The sequence below is a fragment of the Schistocerca piceifrons genome, chromosome 10, assembly GCF_021461385.2.
Source record: "Schistocerca piceifrons isolate TAMUIC-IGC-003096 chromosome 10, iqSchPice1.1, whole genome shotgun sequence".
Lineage (NCBI taxonomy): Eukaryota > Metazoa > Arthropoda > Insecta > Orthoptera > Acrididae > Schistocerca > Schistocerca piceifrons.
The window spans coordinates 26,217,391-26,242,601 of record NC_060147.1 but is presented as its reverse complement, the minus strand read 5'-3'; the positions used below and the strand labels follow the sequence as shown (position 1 = coordinate 26,242,601).

Sequence of the window (25,211 nt, the reverse complement as noted above, 5' to 3'; positions counted from 1 at the left end):
GCCCATTTCTTACTACAAGATAAAGTCCTAAATTCTGCATCATCATTATTCCTTTTTAGAAATTGCCTGAAATTGCAGAACTGATCAAAGCATTTTGCATCTTTAATTTCAAAGGCTTTACATTTCTACTTCTTTTGTCCTGTTATGTCAACAAGACGGAATTGTTTACAAAGCGAAAAACATAAGACCATTCACCTCCTTTCATTCGAAGCACTGCTACCAACATCTACAATTCAATCAGCAGCTGACGACATGTAAACTGCACTTCAACCTTCCGAATACAAATAAATTGAATGACTACGAAACAATGAAATAAAACCATGACAGTTAATATGTCGAGTTATTTCTTACCTTTATTGGCCACTGAGACGTATGTTCCGCTCTATATATCTTATATTCTGCTTCAAATTCATCCCTCCTTTTGTTGAAAGCCGGATATTTGCAGGAAAGGACATCAGAAAACGTACACTTTCGTTTAGGCATAGCCAAATATTTTACGTAACTCACTCAGTTAAAAATTACACTCACATATCACACATGCACTACAGGAAGCCTAGACAACGCAAAGCGAAGATACGAAACCAAAATTTTAAATAATCGATATTTGCATTCGCTTATAGTCGATCAACGGTAACATCGACAATCCTGGTGCCACCAACTAACACCGCCTTCGTGTGTGTTTATCACGAAGGCTGTGCCAATAGTTAAAGTATTTATGAAAAGAGCAATAGAACGTGACGAATTATTATATTACGCTCAACTTTGCGAAAAAGCCGGGCACTATAAAAATCTGCCCGGACCCCTGACAAAGAGCAAAAATGGCGGACATATCCGGATTAATCCAGATGTCTGGTCACTCTAGATAAATGGAACTTTGGTTACTTGTTCATTTGAGAGGTGGCATGAGCCCCCTCTCATATTTCTATCTTACTCTGAGTAATTCGATTTTCCTCTCTAATTGCATGCGGTGAAAAGTTGCTATTCCTTCACACGCAGACTTCCCACGCAGTGTCTCTCGTCACACGGGTGGTCCGGTGACAGGCAGGATCTGCTGATCTTGAAAGGGTTAAGCTGATGGGTGTGAGGGAGTCGAGTGGATGCTTTCCAGACGCCGACATTGTTATGAGAGCGGCGGCGACACGCCCGCAGGGGCCTGGAGGAGTGGCTGGGCTAGAGATTCCGTTACTTCGCAGAAACTTTAGTGAAACCACTTTCTGGTGGGCTACCAGCGAGGCGTGGGAATGACTTGTGTTCCCAGGCAGTCTTGGCGGGCAAATTCCCGCGTTTCCTGCAAAATCATAACTGTGATTGGCTTTCCCAGGGAATAGCTCTGTGACGTAGCAAAATCGGCGCAGAAATTGGCGCCAAGTATCTCCATTGGTGGACTCGTAGTGCGTCGGCAATAGAGTGGAATTTTCCGCCGGTTTTCGAGTTGCTGATTGGAACGTTTAACCACGACCACTGTTGTGGGAGCGGCAATGTTCTGTGTTCGACTTGTGCGGGTGCTCTTGAGGAGAGTCGGCTCTCGCCTTTCGGTCAGACTAGGTTACAAGACTGAGCTCTCACTGCTCGTTGCTCTGGACAGCCTGCCTTCCATTGGCTGTCTAAGATACTTTCATTTAATTGTAACTGTTTGATGAAGTTGCTGAAGTTTCGACTTCAACGTAACTTTCCGAGTACAGTTGGCAATTGAGCATTCTGCGTACAAGTGGCCTATGTTGTCCGTCTTGAGCAGTTTTGGCTAAAGTCGACTGTATCGGAGTTACTGTGTGACTTCGCTTGTTAAAATCAATCGCTGTACCATCAGTGATTGTGTGGCGAACCTTCTTCGTCTCCCTCAGAGGCGCATTTGCATCGATAGGAAGTCTTTCGTCTGGAACAACCAGACCAGGATAATTTGTTTCGGGATATACTCGCGACGTTATCATCACCATGACGGGACGTCGAAGCAACCAGCCATCGCTTCCGATACGCCAGATCGTGTCTTTGCAGTTAAGAAGACAGGTTGGTAATGTATGTCCGCAGCACCGGCAAATTAGGGAATTTGCTCTGTGATAATCAGAGCTCGGCAGAGCGTGCCTGTTCCCGTCTTTTTATTACGTGGTTCTGTCTTGGATGTTCATTGCCCAAGTTCTCACTACTGTAGCAGCAATTAATGTTGGGATGGCTGGGTGTTTCTCTTAAAATTTGAGTTACAAGGAATTGGCTCCACATACCACTTGGTCATAAATGTCACAAGCTAGTTTATGGACAACTTCACCTTCACAGCATTTATTTGAGTATCCAATTTGACGTATTGTAAATGTTTCATGTGTTTTGTTATTATTTTGAGTTTAGTCATAATAAATCAAATTGTTATTTTGGACAGAACTTTCATTCTGTGGATTAGTAAAGTAACCCTTTCATTTCTCACTACGTTAATGAAACTTTCCTTTATCAAATTAATTTCTGTCAAATTAAGTTATTGCAGGTGCCAAACTCTTTTCTACTCCACTTGCAGGGTCAGTTACAGTCAGTTTGCGTTTCTTCTTAATCCATGTGCAACAGCAAAAGTAGGAGCTAGAAAAGGGGGGCTTAGAGCATCATTTCCATATGAAGATCCGAGAAGAATTTAATGTTAAATACACTCCTAGCCCCGGCACCTCGCACACTTTTCATGGAATTTGGAACTATTTTTTATGATCTATGGAACAAGTATTAACGTATGTACGTACATATGTATGTATGTAATTTGCTTGCGAGGTGGTTTCAGCTGTTCAGATCGATTTGTCCCCCCATGTGGCAGCTGGCAGCCCCATGTAGTGAACCTCTACACTGTCCCTCTGCCATCTGCACAGGTAAGGGTAAAGTTATTTGTGTGAACTCTACCTCCAGCTTGCCCTCTGTTGCAGTCGGTGAGTGCCTGCGACCTGGCGTCGAAGCTGCTGTCGCTGAGCTCGACAATGCCGACGGTGGTGGAGAACCCGGCAGTGACTAACCACAACACCTCCAACACGTCGCTGTCCGAGGACCTCTCGGACATGGACGAAGAACGGCTGACGGAAGATGAAAAGAAGAAGAAGCTGGAGTTCGAGCTGCGTAGGAAGGCGCACTACGACGAGTTCAAGGTTGTCAAGAAGATGCCACCTCCCGAAGAGAGCGATGTGGAGGGCGACAACGACGATTCCAAGAAGAAGCGGAAGAAGGGCAAGTAGGGGGACTGCGGGGAGACTTCACTTGTGTGCGACTCGGCCCGAGGGGACAGTGTGAGCCAGACCCTGGATGTGGGCGTGTTCCATCTCCTGTTCCTGTTGTCACTGCTAGAAGCCGCGTTTATTGTGAGTGCTTTGTGAGGGCGTGGTTTCATTTATTGTGAGAGACAGAGAAAGCTGTCTGGTGGAACTATCTGTCCACTGCACGTTTTACATACTAACTGCTATACAATGTTTGCAGCAGTGGAATGATTTTTTTATAAACTTTCATTACTTGTGCCATGCTTCGGCAGAGTTTCTTTACTTCTCATTCTGACTGTGCTCCTTGCAGTGGTGGGAGACATATTGCTTTCCCACTAACCTGTTTCTGAATTAAGCTCGATACAACTTTACTGTACTGCAACTTAGCTATTTTTCCTTTTAAAAAACCACAATCAATAAAAATGTATACTTCCAAATACCTGTCTCTGCAGTTGACCGAATGACAACTTGATACGACGTGGAATATGTCAAATAAGATATTTCTCTATATAAAAAAGCGGCTCTGTGTTGCTCAATTATGCAACTATTTTTCTTTGATTTCAAAAAAATTTGATTAATATTAGCGAACCACATACAAATACTTCTTATTCCTAAATACATCTATGGACTAGAAGGAACTATCAAGCAGAAATAAATTTAATTTGTTTCCAAAATTTCATTTATCTACCAGCACCTTTAATACAGAAGGGAATTAGTCGAATATTTTTATACCTGTATATTTCGTTCCTTTCTTTCCAAAAGTAATGTCAAGTTGTGAATAGTTCTTGACCTATTGTTGTATTTAAGAATGCTTCCATTATTTTTAAAATGTGTCTGAATCTGTACATCAAGTTTCGTAAGAGTAATTTTTAAATAGTTGCCTACATGAAGTTTAAAGATGGAGACAAATACTATTCTTACAGAAAATTTCCCTGCTTTGAATACTGTCTGCCTCTATGTGGAATTGACCCACAAAATTATTTTGTATGATATCAGTAAATGGAAACTTGGAAAGTAAGCTAGTTTTCTAATGCTTTCATCATGAAAAGCAAGTGTCTGAGAATATATGTTGTATGTGGCTTCTAATTCACGATCTGACCATATGCACATCGCAGGAGCTCTGCAGTTTTATGTTTCCCTTGCAGCTCTGGTAATGCCTCACCTTGTGCAATTGCAATCAACTATGTCTAACTCATACACATTTTACGAAGAATCTGTCAGTACTACTTTTAATACTGTTGAATGAATGACGGGAAAAGCCATACTCATCACTCCATTCAACTGTGGTGGTAACACAGAAATTCAGCTTGGGGATCCAGGCCCAAGTTTCACTGAGGTTTACATGCATCACCCATACTCTACCTTCCACAAAAGTTAGTTGTGTGTAAATGTCGAGTGCATGTAGAGCGTCCTGTTCCGTTCACGTTTTAATGGGCAAAAGTGGAATAAGGGTTGGTGGATGAAGAAATTCAGTCAGTACTCTGACTACTACTCTCCGACTACTTCTGTAAGTAGAACATCAACAAAAAACATCCTTCAGTCACAACTGTTGGTGTAGAAAAAATTGTCTGGTATAGTAGTAAAGTAAGCTGTCTCAGTATATATGAGTAGAATAGCTGAGAGAGGCCGAGACCACTCTGCAGTGTTGCCAGCTTTATCCCTACCTGCCAATGGCATCATTGATGATGTCATTCACTGTTAGCAGATTACCCCTCCCACACATCAGACAATCGCCTTATGTAAGGGCCATAAATTCAGCAACTGGTGGGAAACTTAAAACAACGTCATTGTGCCACAGAGTTTTCGCCCACCCCTCTGACATCATTGCTCAGAGTCCTACTCTCCTAAGTCTAAATTCGCGGGAAACTGAAAATATGCAATTATTGTATTAGTTGAAAATACAGTATGTTGAAAGTAGGCCACTTGTGCTAAGTATAGGATTCAAGATGGTAATTCAAGATAGCCTCTGTGTTTTCCCCAAGCTGTATAATTTCAGAATTCCAGATGAGGGACCTGCAATTATGAGTACAGTCCACTGGCCCACAAACTCAAGATTGCGATCCAAGATATCTGATAGGTTTGTCCCTTACGCCACAAACTGCTTTAAAATGGGGGCATATTCTAAATCCGAGAATCACATGTGCTGACTGTAGAAATCAGCCCTAAGTTTAAAATGGCGGGAAATAAGAAAAATCACTGGTTTCCCCACTCCGATGACATAACAGTTCCTCACTCTTTGTTTAAACCCTGAAGCTGATTTGACTTAAGCTTATATCTTATTTTGCTATGATTAAGCAATTTCCACCACACAGTTGCTGGCTCACTTGTACGATTTAAGCATTTACTGTAAAAATAGAATATGAATATTTATGTCATAACCTTTGTAAATTTCAAAAAGGCATATGATTGCATCCATAGATCTTCAATGATGAAAATATTAAGGAATTTTGGACTTCATCGTAAAGTAATAAAAATGATACAGTTAACCTTAACAAACACCAAATCCAAAGTAAAATTTAGAGGAGAAATATATGAACCATTTACGATTAAAACAGGGTTGAGACAGGGAGATTGTTTATCACCATTGCTATTCAATTGTGCTCTTGAATATGTAATGAGAGAATGGTACAAGGAAAATCCTATGAATATTAAAATTGGAACTAAGAAAGATAAAATAAACCTAAATTGCTTGGGATTTGCTGATGACCTAGCATTACTAGCTAATAATATTCAGGAAGCCACGAAACAAATAACAAGCTTACAAAATATAGCACAAAAATTAGGACTCCAGATATCATTTGAAAAGACTGAAATAATGGTAACGGATCCACTTGTAATAGATCACATCACAGTAAACAATAGGGAAATTAAAATAGTGAAACAATTTAAATACCTGGGTGAAATTATAACATAAATTGGACGAGAAACCTGCATGGCGAGCAAGAACTAATAAAATGATAAAAGCTCAAAAACTAACATGGTCTACGTACAATAAAAAATGTCTATCAATTAAAACAAAATTAAAACATTACAAGACGGTGGTTCAACCAGAGGTTACATACGGAAGTGAAACTCTTTTTAAAGTCACCCAGAAAAACAGAATTGACAAAATTTTAAAAGTAGAGAGAAGAATTGCTAGAACATGCATAAATAAGAAATATCAAAAAGCTGGGCAATGGCGGATAGTTCCAAATGAAGTGGTATACAGAGAACTGGAGCCCATCACTGATACTATACGAAAGAAAAGGATCTCTTTTTGTGGTCACATTCTGAGGACACCAGAAACCAGATTATCAAGGAAAATTATTGAGAAACTCTGGAATTTGAAACCACAAGGAGGATGGCTTAAGGAAATAAGAGAGGATATGGAAGAACTGGAAATAACTCTGGATGATTTGCAGAACAAAACGCCAAATTTAAAGAAGTTGAGGGACACAGCAATAAGATTGAAACCAAAAATTGACAAACGACATACAATGAAAAGGGTATTTACAGATAAGGAACGACGAAAAGCATCGGAACGAATGAAGAGATACTGGGCCACTCGGAAGGGGAAAATACCAAAGAAGAGGACCAGAAATGATTGACTGAAGTGGTCCAATGAGGCCGTAAAAGCAGAAGAAGAAGAAGAATATTTATGTTTTTACTAAACAAAATCTGGGGATGATGCTCACTTCCACACTCAAAGCATGTGCAGAGGTCAGCAGCCTCCGGGCACTCGGGTCCATCGTCATGGTGGGACTGCGCGCTTCAAGTTGGAGAGACCCTCGACAACTGCATTAACCAGCCAGGTCCCCAAGCAATAAGTCACACAGCAGAGCTAGTGTTAATTTATTTGTCTGCCTAATGTCGAGTGTGGGTAAAGACATTCAACACTTCTAATGGAATATAAATGAATCTCTTCTACAAAAAAATGTGAGGAAAACAGAAATGCTTGCCTACCATAAGCAATTAAAAAAATGAGGACTTTTAATGAGTTGTAACTGTGTCTCTCCTTCTAGAAAAGATATATATGTAATGAAGATACATGTACAGGTTACATACAGTTATTTATGGAAGGATTGAGGCAGGAAGAAAGAAAATGAGCGAGCAGTGTTTAGAAAAGTAGTTTTGATTGTAATACGTTTCATCTTAAAATAGATTTTGTACCAGGAAAGAACTTACACAAGTAGCACACACAATGTGCAAGCAATATACACTGACAGAAGAAAATAGCAGTACCAACATGCGTTGTGCGGCATAAATGGAAATTGGTAGGTGTGTTTCTTCATCCAAAAGACTGGTACTAGTAGAGGCCCTATAAGGATCCAATCCGGTTTGCATTAAATACTAGTTGTAACGGTTATGAGCGTTAGTTACTTTTGATATTGGAGGTGGTGAGTTGATGTTAGTCAAGAATTGCTTTAAGGCAACATAAACACCATTATCAAAACCTCACTGAGTTTGAAGGATACAACGTAACAGGGCTACAAGAAGCTGGATGTTCCTTCTGCGATATCACAGAAAGACTTGGCAGGATTGTAGCCACTGTACATAACTGCTGGTAGAGGTGGTGACGAGAACAAATGCTCGTTAGAAAACTGGGCTCCAGAGGACTACGTTACACTACTGAGTGGAAAAACCACCATGTTCAGTGTATGGCACATCGTACTACAACTGCAATAGAATTTGGATTGGGTTGGGTTGTTTTGGAGGAGTAGACCAGACAGCGAGGTCATCGGTCTCATTGGATTAGGGAAGGAAGTCGACTGTGCCCTTTGAAAGGAACCATCCCGGCATTGCCTGGAGTGATTTAGGGAAATCACAGAAAACCTAAATCAGGATGGCCGGACAAGGCAGTGAACTGTCGCCCTCCCAAATGCGAGTCCAATGTGCTAACCACTGCACCACCTCGCTCTGTCAGAATTTGGGCAGCAGTTATCACCACAGTGACACACTTCAAGGACAGGTCAGAGCCAGACGCCCTCTAGCGTTCATTCCATTGGCCCTGAAACCACCGCCATTTGCGGTGTCACTGGTGTCAAGGAAGAGCTTATTTTAAGCCAGGGTGGAAGCCTGTTGCGTTTTAGGATAAAAACCGTTTAACCCTGGTGCCAGTGATGACCATGTGTTGGTTGGGAGGAGCCCAGTATAGATCCTGCAACCAAACATCTGGAGTTATGGTCTGGGGTGCAATTTCGTATGACAGCAGAAGCATTCTTGTGGTTAACCCATGCACCATGACTGCAGCAAGTTTGTATGTCAGTCTTGTGATTTGGCCTGTCGTGCTGCTGTTCATGAACAGCATTCCAGGAACGCTCACCCGTCTATCACTTTTAACCCAACATGCTCTACCGAATGTCAGTATGTCGCGTTGGCTTGCTCAGTCACCAGGTCTGTCACCAATAGAGCACATATGGGACATCATCAGATGACAACTCCAGCGTTATCGATAACCATCCCTGTATTATCCAACCAAATACAGCAGGCATGCAATTTCATCTGATGAACTGACATCAAATTCCTATACAATACAATACAATGCATTCATGTCTGCATGCTTGCATTCAACATAACTTAAAGCATTGCAATGTTAATTAAATGAGTTATCTAGACAAATCTATTGCAGAAATTTCATTACTCTACATTAAATTTTATGGTGTTGTCATTGTTTTGCATGCATCAATGTGCATGATGCACTGCCATACTCACGCACGTACGTACACAGAATTCCTTCCCCCCCCCCCCTCCCTTCTCTCTCTCTCTCTCTCTCTCTCTCTCTCTCTCTCTCTCTTACACACACACACACACACACACACACACACTGCTGTGATTAGCAGGTCACACTGTTCCATACACAAACATGCATTTTCGCTATATATATATATATATATATATATATATATATATATATATATATATATATATATATATACACAACACATACATACATCCACTCTGTCATTCACATGAATCTTGTGCATACGGCAGAGTTTGTCTCATCAGCACAAATGAACTACTTATCATGGCATGACAGGCCAATTTTCAGTTGCATTACACTGTGTAATGTCTTTACAGTTGAATACTGAGTTGGCACAACATACCCTGAGGAGGAGGTGAACACCACAACACTGCCATGCAAGCACTTCAAGTAAATCTCAACTGTGAGAGCCTCTGAGACTGCACTCTGCACATCCTTTGTCCATTCTGTGTGGCAGATGTGCTGAATGATATCTCCACATTTTTGAGTGGAGGCCTACAAACGTAACAGTCAGTTACCTAATGCCTTATCGTTTATCAATCTGGTAAACTTACTTTTAGCCAGCTCTGTGCCATAAGGATTACGAGCTGGATATCGACGTGTGTGGAACGCATCTGGATGGGACGTTATAGCTTTATATGGATTGCAGCCCTTCACCTAATTTATGTCCATATAAAGTAACTTTGGCTCTAAAAAATGTGTTTTTGCAACCTTTTGTTAGAACAGGTATATGTGGAGTTTAGGTAGCTCTAATATACACACACCAACATGTTTCATAAACTTTAACAAAACCTTCGTCATCTACAGAATGATGAACTCTTTACTGAAGATTCAGGCCTGTTTAAAATTTGATCACATGATACAATCTCCTGCGCTATAAAGCCCATCCCAACAGGTAACTAAATTAATTTCGTGATGGTCTCATTTTTGCACAGTTCTTTTCCGAAAGTTGTTTCATTTATAAGCTTATAAAAATCCCTCTTAAATGAACAGATCACAAAAGCCCTCCTTCGGTATTTAGATCAAAGTATTCCTTCAACGAGGGATTTGTTGGAAGGGAACACTGTGGGTGACTCTGTCCAGTTCCAAACCTAACACAAGATGGTGCTGAAGATTACGATAATTTTGTATGCACTTTGTTTCTCTCTCGAGAGTTGTCAACAACGTGGGGTGGGTATCTTATCATGGAACTCAGTGCTCTGGACATAAATGCAAATCGATGTTCCCATCAAACAAACTATTCGGATACATTAAGTTTACCTCCAAAACGTACCCCACTTCGGAAATTACCACCACAGATCAAAAATTACCCAATGCGATGATTTCTTCACTGGGCAGCCATTGAAACCTCGTTGCATGGAATACTAATATAAATTGTTTACATTCAAGCTAAAGGTATGCTCAAGAAGTTGCCGTTGAGAGGCCATGCATTTCACAATAGGTGTTTCAATCTGGCAAAATCATCCCACCTACGCACCACGATAAAGATATACGTTTTGTAAAACGCCATATGTCTTGCTGCAGGGACACGTCCATAGCTGCCAGCTACACATCCTCGTCTGAAAGGAATCATTGATTCTTAGACCTTTTTTGAGGGACTGAAGGCATGTCAATCGCAAGGGATGGACTATAGGGCAGGTCCTTGAGTGTCTCCCACTTGAGTTGTCTGTAATGGATAAATGGAAATGCCGTGTGGCTAGGGCCTCTCGTCGAATACACTGTTCACCTGGTGCAAGTCTTTCGAACTGACGCCACTTCGGCGACTTGCGTGTCGATGGGGATGAAATGATGATGATAAGGACACACAACATCCAGTCCCTGAGTGGAGAAAATCTGCGACTCAGTCGGGAATCGAACCCAGGACGTTAGGCATGACATTCCTTCGCGCTGACCACTCAGCTACCAGGGTCGGACGTCTGTAATGAGGCTAACCTTGAAGACTAACCGGCCTCTCGTGTCGAGTCGCGACCAGTATGGAACTTCGCTCTTTATTCCACAGCATTGGTTTTCGACCGACATGCTGCCCCATACAAATTCTCTTTTCACTGATAGGTGTCTAATGGAGTTTTTCCTTAACAGTCAGTTGGTCCTGTTTTGACGTATTTGGTAATAACGTTGCACATCAGGTTCAAATGGCTCTCAGCACTATGGGACTTCACTTCTGAGGTCATCAGTCCCCTAGAGCTTAGAACTACTTAAACCTAACTAACCTAAGGACATCACACACATCCATGCCTGAGGCAGGATCCGAACCTGCGACCGTAGCGGTCGCGCGGTTCCAGACTGTAGCGCCTAGAACCGCTCGGCCACTTCGGCTGCACATTAGGAAGACGGATATAAATGTCACCCTAATCCCTTGCCTACACATCGGTGCTTATGTACCAGCATTAAGGTTGCGCTATGGTGCATATACGTAGCAGCAATGTCCTCAAACGGAAACTTTTTGATCGCCCCTTATAAGTGCTGTATCTTTAATAGCTGGATGTCTGAAATATTCACCCATATACAGGTATTCAGGCAGTTTATAACTGTAAGACAGAGATCTGAAAACTTGATTTTAAACTGCGATACTGCACTATATTTCCAGGGGCAGATGTGCACACTGGTCATAATCTACTGGTTATGAGCTGCTATCGAAAACTGACGAAACTGAAAAAAGATGGGAACTATGGAGATAAGACCCAGATAAATTGGAGGAACCAGAGGTTGTTGAAAGTTTCAGAGGAATCATTAGGCTACGTTGGACGGAAACTACGTGGTGTTCAAAAAGTCTCTCCGCAGTGCCGTATGATTTTTCGCCTTCCTGGATTATTTCCGTGCAAGTGGACTCTCCCAACATTCCACTGTTTCGTTTATCTCAGCCAGCGTCAGTAGTATCGTTGGTGTGTGTCGTTACGTGGTGACGTGGACTTTTAAGTTTAGTTCCTTTGTTCGTTTGTTTCGTTTTTGTCACTGTTAAAATGCTAACCATTGAAGAACGTGTGCTTTTCGTCGAACAGGTGTTCAAAGCCGGCGGTAAATACACAGTTTCAGTTCGTCAAACATTTAATTCGGTTTTCCCGGAGACAACTCTCCCACATCGCGATACTGTGCGAGATTTGATTAACAAATTTCGAAGCACGGGTTCAGTGACAGATGCACCGAAAAGTGGTCGTCCTAGCGTTTTGCCTGAGGATAAACTACTCGGTATTTCCGATAAAATGTCTACGAGTCCAGACAAGTTAGTAAGAAAACTCGCCCAGGATATATATGTTAGTGTCGGAACGGCCCACACAGCTGTAAGGAAAAAATTGGACCCTTTCCCATACAAAGTGACAGTCCTGCAAGAACTGAAAAACACTGACCATGGCAAGAGACTGCATTATTGTCAATGGTTCAAAAATTTCGTTCAACTAACCTAACATCACTTGACTTTTTCTTCTGGGGTGCGGCGAAGCAACTGTCTATAAAAACCGTCCAAAATCCATCGATGAATTGAAAACTGCAATACCCACTTTCACTGCGTCTATTACAGAAGAAATGTTACAGCTCGTGTTTGCAAAATGATTAGACGAATTGAATTGTATATCCAACAACAGGGGGGACACTTCCAACATTTAATGTGAAAATTTATAATTAAAAGTGAATATTCAATAAATTAATAACTTGTATTTCACTGAGTTTCATTTCGGAATATTCACTGCGGCATACGACACGCGCGGCTAACAATCATACGGCACTGCGGAGAGACTTTTTGAACACCCCGTACGTTGGACTGGTACAGGGATAATAAAATGATAGGAGGCGAATGGGTAGCTTTAAGAGGTAAAACAGTGAAGGCAACAGAGGACCCCAGACACAGAAAGACAAGGACTAGCAAAAATCTTCGGTTAAATTAGGAGATATTTACTTCATGAAAGGATAAAATTCAAAAAGGTAGAAAATTAAGCAGGAAAAAGGGAATACAAACGTCCAAAACTGAGATTAATAGAAGGTGCAAAATGTATAAGTAGGAATGGCTTGAGGAGGATTATTGCAAGTCTGTAGAACTATGCATAGCCAGGGGAAAAGAGAGATACTCGTATATGAAACTTAAAGACCATTGCAGAAAAGAGAAGCAACTGTATGGATATCAACGTTCAGATGGCAAGTGAATAAGATAAAGCTGAGAAGATGAAGGAATACGTGTGTACAGAGGTTCTCAGCGAAGGAAACCACCATCATGACAATACTGTAAATTGCCCAGTCACTTAATGTGACCACCTGTCGAAACCCTGGATAATGGATAACCAACTTTTGCAGCGAACCGCTGCGAGATGTGCAGGAAGGGAGTCATTGAGGTTCTACATCTACATTTATACTCCGCAAGCCACCCAACGGTGTGTGGCGGAGAGCACTTAACGTGCCACTGTCATTACCTCCGTTTCCTGTTGCAGTCGCGTATGGTCCGCGGGAAGAACGACTGCCGGAAAGCCTCCGTGCGCGCTCGAATCTCTCTAATTTTACATTCGTGATCTCCTCGGGAGGTATAACTAGGGGGGAAGCAATATATTCGATACCTCATCCAGAAACGCACCCTCTCGAAACCTGGACAGCGAGCTACACCGCGATGCTTCCAGAGTCTGCCACTCGACTTTGCTAAACATCTCTGTAACGCTATCACGCTTACCATATAACCATGTGACGAAACTCGCCGCTCTTCTTTGGATCTTCTCTGTCAACCCGACCTGGTACGGATCCCACACTGATGAGCAATACTCAAGTACAGGTCGAACGAGTGTTTTGTAAGCCACCTGCTTTGTTGATGGACTACATTTTCTAAGGACTCTCCCAATGAATCTCAACCTGGCACCCTCCTTAACAAAAATTAATTTTATGTGATCATTCCACTTCAAATCGTTCCGCACGCATACTCCCAGATATTTTACAGAAGCAACTGCTACCATTGTTTGTTCCGCTATCATATAATCATACAATAAAGGATCCTTCTTTCTATGTATTCGCAATACATTACATTTGTCTATGTTAAGGGTCAGTGGCCACTCCCTGCACCAAGTGCCTATCCGCTGCACATCTTCCTGCATTTCGCTACAATTTTCTAATGCTGCAACTTCTCTGTATACTACAGCATCATCCGCGAAAAGCCGCATGGAACTTCCGACACTATCTACTAGATCATTTATATATATTGTGAAAAGCAATGGTCCCATAACATTCTCCTGTGGCACGCCAGAGGTTACTTTAACGTCTGTAGACGTCTTTCCATTGAGGTTCTAGAAGGTATCGACAGGCATGCGGAGGGGGGCCTGTGTGACACGTTCTAATGCCATCTGTGACACGTTGCATTGTGCTGCTGGTAGATGCCATCGTGCAGAGGAAAAACAAACTGCATGTAAGGGTGAGCATGGTCCTCAAGGATAGACACCTACTTGTGGTAATCCATTATGCCTTCCAGAACGGCTACATCACACAGGGAATTCATTATCACACACACACACACACACACACACACACACACACACACACACACACTAACCCGGCTTCACACAACAAAGCCTTTTTCTCAACTGGCTTCGTGAAGTTTCACTGCCTGCGGCTGCAGCTGCCATACACGAGGAAGTTCCGCGCAGTGTCGGTACATCAGAGGAAATGATTAATTCGCGCGCAACTGTTTAGAAGGTGTTTATAGTTTTCCGTTATTATTAACGCGCGCGCACGCACTGCAACGTTATCGTTGCGTACGACAGGCCGGTTTTCCGTGGCGTACCCTGTAGAAGATACGTGAGATAGGCGCTCAGATTTCAGAACGAATGTAGTACTTCCAGTATCCAAGAAGCGAGGCGCTGCCAGATGTTAATACTATCAAATCGCCAGTTTAATAAGCCAATGTTGGAAAAATTGACGCGAACTATTTGCAGAAACATGGAAAAAGTTGTAGAAGCTAACTTCAGGCAAGATCAGTTTGGGTGCTGGAGAAATGTAAGAACACAGGAAGCAATACAAGCTGAAGAAAGGCAACCCTACGGTCATAGTATTCGTAAATTTTGAAAAAGCTACTACACTGTGAAATTCTGAAAGTAGAGGTGATAAAATACAGGGAGTGAGAGGTTATTTACAACTTGTACACAAACCAGGCTGCAGTTACAAGAAACAGCAGGATATGAAAGGGAAGCAGTGGCTGAGAACGGATGTAGAAGGAATTTTAGCCTATCTATAATGTTGAAACTTCCTGGCAGATTAAAACTGTGTGCCGGACCGAGACTCGAACTCGGGATCTTAGCCTTTCGCGGGCAAGTGCTCTACCAACTGAGCTACCGAAGCACGACTCACGCCCCGTCCTCACTGCTTTACTTCTGCCAGTACCTCGTCTCCTACCTTCCAAACTTTACAGAAGCCCTCCTGCGAACCTTGCAGAACAGGCACTCTTGAAAGAAAAGATATTGCGGAGACATGGCTTAGCCACAGCCTGGGGGATGTTTCCAGAATGAGATTTTCACTCTGCAGCGGAGTGTGCGCTGATATGAAACTTCCTGGCGAATTAAAACTGTGTGCCGAACAGATACTGCAAAGTTCTGTGAAGTTTGGAAAGTAGGAGAGGAGGTACTGGCAGAAGTAAAGCTGTGAGGACGGGGCGTGAGTCGTGCTTGGGTAGCTCAGATGGTAGAGCACTTGCCTGCGAAAGGCAAAAGTCCCGAGTTCGAGTCTCGGTCCGGCACACAGTTTTAATCTGCCAGGAAGTTTCATATCAGCGCAGACTCCGCTGCAGAGTGAATATCTCATTCTGTGTCTCTAGTGCTGTTCAATCATTTTTTTGAACAAACAGTAAAGGAAACAAAGAAGAAATTTGGACAGGAATTAAAGTTGAGGAAGAATAAATAAGAACTTCACCATGTGCCAGTGACAACGCAATTTTGTCAGAGCTGGCACATATCTTGGCAGAGCAGTTGAAGATCGTGGTTAGTGGCTTGAAAAGAGGATATGAGGTAAATGTCAACCAAATTAAAACGAGAGTAATGTAATGTTGTCTAATTAAATCAGTTGATGCTGAGGGAATCAGATTCGGAAATGAAGCACTAAAAGTAAATCGAAGAGTTTTGCTGTTTGGGCAGCAAAATAACGGGCGATGGCCAATGAATAGAGGATGTACCTGTACAATGCTGACTGGGAATACACGAAGATCATGTAGAAAAAAAGAGGTATTCGTTAACATCTAATAGCAATTTAACTGTCAACAGATCTTTGCTGATGGCATTCGTCTTCAGTGTAGCCTTGTACAGAACTGAGGCAGGGACTGTAAACAGTTGAGACAACAGGAGCTTTTAAAAAGGGGTAGTGTAGAATACTGTTGAAGATTAGATGGGTAGATCTTATAACAAATGATGAGGCACTGAAAAGATTTGGGGGGGGGGGGCAAATCACTGCAGAATTTGACTAAAAGGAGAGATCGATTATTAGGATGTACCGTGATGGATCAAGGAATTATCAGTTTGGAAAAGGAAGGAAGGAAGTGTGGACTATAAAGATTGTAGAGGGAGCCGAAGTCCTGAATACAGCAAGCACGTAGGCGGCAGTAGCTATGCAGAAATGAAGAGGCTGACACAGGTTGGAGTAGTGTGGAGAGCTGCAACAAACCAGTCTTCAGATTCAAGACTATAAGAAAAAAAGAAAATAATCAGTTGCACTACTACTACTACTATTATTATCATAACTAAAGCCTCGTCCGAACACGGCTTGGAACGCCCAGAGGTATCGACGTCACTACATGCAGATATGGAGGGCATGTGGTCGGCTCACCACTGTCGCGGCAGTTGTCAGTTTTCGGGTCCGGAGCCGCTGCTTCCCAATCGAGTAGCTCCTCAACTGCCCTCACAATTCCTGAGTGTATCCCGCTTGCCAACAGCGCTCAGCAGACCGACACAATCATCCATCCAAGAGCTAGCCAAGACCGTAACTTTAACTTTGGTGATCTGACAGGAACCAGTGTTACGAGTCCGCCCACAAGATGGTGGCTGGTAGATGTGCAAACGGCAGGGCATGTGTGGTAAGAGCGGTAGTGGTGGGGGCTGTTGGCAGGCGCTGTAGGGGAAATGCCGAGTGGTGGAGGAGAAGTGTCAAGCTAAACTGAGGCCTACACTCATATTTTTTGTAAATATTAAGTGGAACCCCTCCATGCCAACACTAGCAGGGTGACCATTCAAGCCGGCCGCGGTGGCCGTGCGATTCTAGGCACTTCAGTCCGGAACTGCGTGACTGCTACGGTCGCAGCTTCGAATCCTGCCTCGGGCATGGATGTGTGTGATGTCCTTAGGTTAGTTAGGTTTAAGTAGTTCTAAGTTCTAGGGTACTGATGCCCCGAGATGTTGAGTCCCATAGCGCTGAGAGCCATTTGAACCATTTTGACCATTCAAACGTATGTACTGCTTACATTAGTCCCTAAAAGGAATTGCGCCAAAATGGAACGATTCATTTTCGCTTGGCTTCTTAACCATTCGTAACACCCAGAGAAACATCGTGAGTGGCGAGTGTTGAGTAAAGCCATGTTTACATAGTCTCACATCACTAACACGACTAACAACGCAAGGCCTGCAATGCACAGTCTGAAAATAATTCCCGGGAAATCTGGTACCAATACGATAACTGCACTGAAGCGGCAAGGCAACCGCTATAGGCATGCATATTCAGATACAGAGGTTGTAAGTAGGCTGTTCAGGTTTTTATGTTGGTAACGCCACGTAGCGCTCTGTATCAAAATCACTGACTGAGCTGTGTGCAGTATTTGGCTGATTTGCAAAACGGTTCAAATGGCTCTGAGCACTATGGGACTTAACTTCTGAGTTCATCAGTCCCCTAGAACTTAGAACTACTTAAACCTAACTAACCTAAGGACATCACACACACCCATGCTCGAGGTAGGATTCGAACCTGCGACCGTAGCGGTCGCGCTGATTTGCATTGTTGGAATATTTGCTATCGTAGTGTTGGGCAGTTGGATGTGAACAGCGCATAACGTTGGCCAGTTGGTCGTGAGCCGCCAGCAGTGGTGGATGTGGGGAGGGAGATGGCGGAGTCTTGAGAGCGGACGATCTGGACGTGTGTCCATCAGAGATAGTAAATTTGTAAGACTGGATGTCATGAACTGACAGATATATCATGGATTTTGAACACTATTAAGGTAAATACATTGTTTGTTCTCCATCAAAATCTTTTATTTGCTAATTATGCCTATCAGTAGTTAGTGCCTTCAGTAGTTAGAATCTTGTATTTAGCTGGGGTATTGGCGCTCGCTGTATTGCAGTAGTTCGAATAACGAAGATTTTTGTGAGGTAAGTGATTCATGAAAGGTTTAGATTATTGTTAGTCAGGGTCATTCTTTTGAAGGGATTATGAAATGTCAGATTGCGTTGCGCTAAAAATATTGTGTGTCAGTTTAGTGTTGATCAGAATAAGTAAAGAGAGAAATGTCTGAGTACGTTCAGTTTTGCTCAGCCGTTTGAAAATCCAATAACGTAAGAGGTTTACCAGCACAGTCTTTCCTAATTTTTCTAAGGGGATGTTTCAAGATATGTAAACAGACAGAATACGGCGTTGCAGTCGGCAACGGCTGTAGTATAAGACAAGTGTCTGGTGCAGTTGTTAGATCGGTTACTGCTGCAGTAGTGGCAGGTTATGAAGATTTGCCGGCCGGTGTGGCCGTGCGGCTCTAGCCGCGTGAGTCTGGAACGCGTGACAGCTACGGTCGCAGGTTCGAATCCTGCCTCGGGCATGGATGTTTGTGATGTCCTTAGGTTAGTTGGGTTTAAGTAGTTCTAAGTTCTAGGGGACCGATGACCACATAGTGTCCCATAATGCTCAGAGCCATTTGAAACATATATTAAGATTTATGTGAGTTTGAACGTGGTGTTACAGTCGGCGATTGAGCGATGGGACGCAGCATCTCCCACGTAGCGATTAAGTTGAGATTTTCCCGTACGACGAGCGTACCGTGAGTATCAGGAATCCGGCAAAACATCACATTGCTGCATATTTCAATGCTGGACTATCAGCAAGTTCAACGTGCAAACCATTCAATGGAACATAATCGATATGGGCTTTCGGAGCCAAGGCCCACGCGTGTACCTTTGATGACTGCGTGACACAAAGCTTTACGCGTCGGCTGGGCCCTCAATACCGACATTGGACTGCTCAAGACTCAAAACATGTTTTCTGGTCGGACGCGTCTCGTTTCAGATTGTATGAAGCAGATGGACGTGTATGGGTATGGAGACAACCGCATTAATCCATGGACCCTGCATGTGAGCAGGGGACTGTTCAGGCTGGTGGATGCTCTGTAATGGTGTGCGGCGTGTGCAGTTGGAGTGATGTGGGACCCCTGATACGTCTAGATACGATTCTGACAGGTGATTCTGAGAGACATCCTGTCTGACCACCTGCATCCATTCATGTCCATTGTGCATTCTGACGGAGTTGGGGAAGTCCAACAAGACATTGCAACCAGAATGAGATTTTCACTCTGCAGCGGAGTGTGCGCTGATATGAATTTTCCTGGCAGATTAAAACTGTGTGCCGGACCGAGACTCGAACTCGGAACCTTTGCCTTTCGTGGGCAAGTGCTCTACCAACTGAGCTACCCAAGTACGACTCACGCCCCGTCCTCACAGCTTTACTTCTGCCAGTACCTCCTCTCCTACCTTCGAAACTTTCTCATTCTGGAAACATCCTCCAGGCTGAGGTTAAGCTACGTCTCCGCAATACCCTTTCTTTCAGGAGTGCTAGTTCTGCAAGTTTCGCAGGAGAGCTTCTGTAAAGTTTGGAAGGTAGGAGACGAGGTACTGGCAGAAGTAAATGGTTCAGATGGCTCTGAGCACTATGGGACTTAACATCTGAGGTCACCAGTTCCCTATACTTAGAACTACTTGAACCTAACTAACCTAAGGACATCACACACATCCATGCCCGAGGCAGGATTCGAACCTGCGACCGTAGCGGTCGCGCAGTTCCAGACTGAAGCGCCTAGAACCGTTCGACCACACCGGCCGGCGCAGAAGTAAAGCTGTGAGGACGGGGCGTGAGTCGTTCTTGGGTAGCTCAGTTGGTAGAGCACTTGCCCGCAAAATGCAAAGGTCCCGAGTTCGAGTCTCGGTCCGGCACACAGTTTTAATCTGCCAGGAAGTTTCAAGACAATGCGACACCCCACACGTCCGGAAATGCTACAGAGTGGGTAAATGACACTCTTCGGAGTTTTAAACACTTCCTCTGGCCACGAAACTCCCCAGATGTGGACACTATTGAGAACATCTGGGATGCCTTGCAACTTGCTGTTCAGAAGATATCTCCACCCCCTCGTAGTCATACGGATTTATGGACAGCCCTGCAGGATTCGTGGCGTCAATTCTCTCCAGTACTGCTTCAGACATCAGTCGAGTCCATGCCACGTCGTGCTGCGGCACTTCTGCGTGCTCTCGGGAGCCCTACACTATATTAGGCAGGTGTACCAGTATCTTTGGCTCTTCGGTGTACTTTTCTGCGTTCACCTGTTCAACTAGCGAAAGTTTAACTATAACCACCCTGTATATTCTACAACCCATAAGGTCGCTTTCAGAGTACATATGTATTGTGCATAAGAGGCGCTCACAAGGCGAAAGTACTTTGTGTGTGTGTGTGTGTGTGTGTGTGTGTTTTTGAAGCATGAACCGCGTGCCCCAAGTTTCTGGTGGGAGTTGCGGAAACTTATTACGTTAAGTTTTTACGGCACTTTTGCACGCTCTGTTTCTCTTTATTGCGTACTCTGCCTTGCCTCTAGCCGCGTGCTGCATCAGACGTTCCAATGCTACTAACGCCGTCGTGCAAACTTCTGCTACACGCCTATGTGCCGCGCCCTGGTGGCACGCAGTGACAGCACGAGCTACGGCTGTGCCTCTACTGTGTCTCCCCCTTGCCTGCACAGTTACTGTCCCTAAGTTTCCCGAAAAATGGTCTCTCTGTACTCGCCGCAGGTTACTACCAGACGTGGCTGCAGAAAACTACGGCAGTTTTGTGGACTCTTCGTCACGGGTATTACATCAAAGACACGGACTGTGCTCTTTGTGCCTAAAGTTTTGCGAGACACTTCCTGCCAACGCTCCACGCTTGTCGTAATACAACATTCATTCCGTCAACGTTTGAAGAGGGCAAATGTCAAAAATCCATTTTTTCCCCCCTCGTTGTTGATCGTTGTGTTTGGTCGTTGCGGACGTCACGTGACATCCGTTAAACTTCGTTGGTTGATCGTTCCACTCAGTTTTTTTTATTACAGAGGCCAACTAGCTCTCTGACCGAACACGCTGAGCTACCGTGCCGGCATTATTCTAGGCGCTAAATCTGACATGTATCAGGAGAATAGCAAAACAGTGTATCTCTTTGTCTCCATTTTTTTTTTTTTCAAAAAAAGATAAGCTATTCTCATACCATAGAATTATGCTGCTCGTCTCATCACTGCAAAAAGTAATGAAACAAATTAGAAAGTAACTGAAACTTCCTGGCAGATTAAAACACTGTGTCGGACCGAGACTCGAACTCGGGACCTTTGCCTTTCGCGGACAAGTTCTGCAAGGTTCGCAGGAGAGCTTCTGTGAAGTATGGAAGGTAGAAGACGAGGTACTGGCGGAAATGAAGCTGTGAGGACCGGGCGTGAGTCGTGCTTGGGTAGCTCAGTTGGTAGAGCACTTGCCCGCGAAAGGTAAAGGTCCCGAGTTCGAGTCTCGGTCCGGCACACAGCTTTAATCTGGCAGGAACTTTCATGTCAGCGCACACTCCGCTGTCGAGTGAAAATTTCATTCTAGAAAACAATTATTTTATCAAGACGTCTACGTGACGCACCAGGAACCCGACAGGTTACAAGTGCCAATTAGCAAGTTTTTGTTTCAAAAGCCATTAGTACAGAGGCACTGCACTTCATTTACGAGTAGAGAAACACAGCAGTAATATTTTAGCTGGTACACATGTAGCCAACAAAAACAATTTATCATTTCTTTTAATTTTTTTCTAAGAGAATAACAAGACTAAAGTTAAGGAAAAAATTCTCTCAATAACCTTTTTTGTTTCCTACGCAACTCAAATACGGGGATCAGACTTTGCTAAGTTTACTGTAAAACTCTCTGCGCCGTTGAAGAGGGAATGGCAACAGTATCAACACGTCTTTCTGTTTTGCAGCTGATAAGCAGGGCTGGTGTTTCACAGGAACTACGGCATGGCATACGTCAGCCATGACCTTTCCTCTTTTCAACAGACTGATATTTTTCGATTGTTCTCTATTGTAGCAAAAATTTTTAAGTAGTTAATAGCTGACAAATCTGGCATTGCCCGTCTGTTCATTCTGTCAGTTTCCTATTAGAAACGAAAACAAAAATGAACTGTGCATGCTGGCCTCTGTGGCCGAGCGGTTCTAGGCGTTTCAGTCCGGAACCGCGCTGCTGCTGCTGCGGTCGCAGGTTCGAATCCTGCCTATGGCATGAATATGTGTGATGTTCTTAGGTTAGTTAGGTTTAAGTAGTTCTAAGTCTTGGGGACTGATGACCTCAGATGTTAAGTCCCACAGTACTTAAAGCCATTTGAACTGTGCATCTGGTGTAATATTAAAGAAATTTCGTTTACATGTATTCGTGAAAACAGGACTGAAATTATGAAACAGTAATATAAAAAAATATGCATAATGTACAAAATGTATAAGTGCAGCTGCTTCGCCTGTCTACAACGCGATTATGTAAACGTCTTTATGGCAACACCTCTTCGTAGCTGCATATACAATTAATGTTTTCGCCTACAGACGTAGCTGTCAAATGCACTGCCATGTGCCCGGGGGTTTCCTTAAACTGACTCAACTATAGCAGTACCTAAGTAGTAAACAATAAATCTATTAAAGCCCGTCCTGTTAGCCGTGCGTTCTAACGTACAGCTTTCCGGATTGGGAAGGAGCGTCCGGTCCCCGGCACGAATCTGCCCGGCGGACTTGTGTCGAGGCCCGGTGAGCTAGTCAGTCTGTGGATGGTTTTTAGGCGTTTTCCATCTGCCTCAGCGAATGCAGGCTGGTTCCCCTTATTCCGCCTCAGCGACACTATGTCAGCTATTGCTGTGCAAACAAGTTCTCCACGTACGCGTACACCACCATTACTCTGCCACGCAAACTTAGGGGTTACACTCGTCTGGTGTGAGACGTTCCCTGGGGGTCCACCGGGGACCGAACCGCACAATAACCCTGAAAGAGTGGTTCAGTGTGGGGCGGTGGAGGGGTGAAGTGGACTGCGGTAGTCGTCGTGGGGTTGTGGACCTCTGCGGTTGCGGCGGGGATGGAGCCTCTCCGTCGTTTCTAGGCCCACGGTTAAAATACAATACAATTCAATCTAAATCAGACTAAGAACAGCCGACCAGTTGCAAAGGATAAAGTAATCTTTACCTAGGTTTCAATAGATATAAATCTATCTTCTTCAGAAGACGGCCTGGGGACAATGAACATCGTAATATATATTAAGGTATGAAACTTGAGTCAAGAATAAAGTTTAACATATGTTAGGAAAATATTGTATTACAAGATGTGAGAAAGATTCTTGGTACTTACAGTATTATAACATGAAGTGATATGTCCTTATCGTTTAGGCAAACATCCGCATAGTTACATTAATCATATAAAATATAGCCCTGAAAACAGGGTTTGTCAAACAAATAAAATAGGTACATAGAAGTTGCAGAGCGCCTAAGCGACTGAGTAAAATCGGCCAGCGTAGTAGCACAGCGGCCACGGCAGGTGGCGCTCATGTCGCGAACTATGTGCCGATAGGCGTACTGAAGTAACATTTGAAACATCAATATTAAATGCGTTCTTAAATAGAGTGATAATAAATAAATTGGCAAGCATTTAACATTCCCGTTATGACATTGTGGGAGGTATAGGAACAATAACGTAGATACATACATAAAAAAGACAGGTGGCGCTTCCGCCGTGAGTTACATGCAGTGGTCTATATAGCCAAATATAAAGTTATATTACCATATTAGTGAAGCCCATAGAACGTATATAAGTCAAAACATCAAGAACAATCAGTAATGGCTTTTAAGAAAATTACGAGACCTGGTCTACAATCCAGTTACTACGTAATATAGAATAAGAGAAAATTACATGAGGGCCGCTGTAGTAGCAGCCGTACATCGTGAAAAGAACACATTATATAAACGGTAGTAAACTGGAAGATTTGAAAGTGCATTATAGCTTCCTGAGGAAATAGACTACTGAGGTTACTAGCATTAATGTTATATATTACACAGTACGGGTTTAAAGCCTTCGAAAAATTGTTTACAGGCAAGGTTCAACTGATCATTCAGAATATTGCCGTCTTTGAGCTCTAGATGTTTAAAAATAAATAGCTCTTCCCACAGATCTAGTCTCCGTCCTTTGACCTGTCTATGTAGGATAACCGTGTCTTCTAACTGTTTAGGCGTATGGCCGGTTATCAAGAGGTGTTCAGCAAAGGTAGAGTTGCGAATATTCGTTCCTTTTTTACCCAACAGATGTTCTTTATATCGTGTTTTCACAGCTCTGCCGGTTTGACCAATATAATAAGAGGGGCAGTTATTACAGGTTAGCTTGTAAATACCTGAATTAGAAAACCAGTCCCTGGCAATCTCTACTGACTGTACAAGATTTCTTTTTAAACTGTTATCTGTAGAAAAGGAGACGTTACAGTTATATTTTTTATTTAGAAGACGTTTAATCCTATACGATAAGTTACCCAGGAAAGGGATGGAAATAAATTTTTTAGTTTCTGTGGTATCCGTGGGGAGAATATTTCTCAAAGTCGAACATTTTTGGGAGATTTTCTTATTGAGCGGGTAATCGATCATATTCTGGTTATACCCATTATTAACCGCAATCGCTTTGATGACATTCAATTCCTTTTTTTGATCCGCAGGTGATAAAGGAGTGGTTACCATTCGGTGGATGGCGGAATGAAAAAATGCCAATTTATGAGCTTTTGGATGGGTTGAGTCAGCAGGAATGACATTATCAGAATATGTTTCCTTGCGGAAGATATTAAAATGGAAGGAATTATCTTCTATAGAAATTGTTAAATCGAGAAAATTAAGTTCACGTTTATCATTTTGAAGTTCTTTTGTGAAGGAAATTTTTTCATGTAAACCGTTGAAAGTGTTAAAGAGATGCTCTAACTCATGATCAGTGCCATCAAAAGCAATGAAAATGTCATCAACATACCGTGCATAATAGCGGATTTTGTGGCGTAATTCTGAACTTG

The 25,211-nt window shown here is 43.1% G+C and overlaps 1 protein-coding gene across 1 annotated transcript in view; it reads left to right on the top strand.

Annotated features, from left to right (window-relative positions):
• The window catches only part of LOC124718650 (protein phosphatase inhibitor 2-like), a 38,312-nt gene extending 35,118 nt beyond the window's left edge, over positions 1–3,194 (top strand). The window contains exon 3 of the mRNA XM_047244279.1: positions 2,892–3,194. Coding sequence (XP_047100235.1) covers positions 2,892–3,194 — 303 coding nt within the window. The remainder of the gene's footprint in view (positions 1–2,891) is intronic.
• The last annotated feature ends 22,017 nt before the right edge of the window (positions 3,195–25,211 follow it).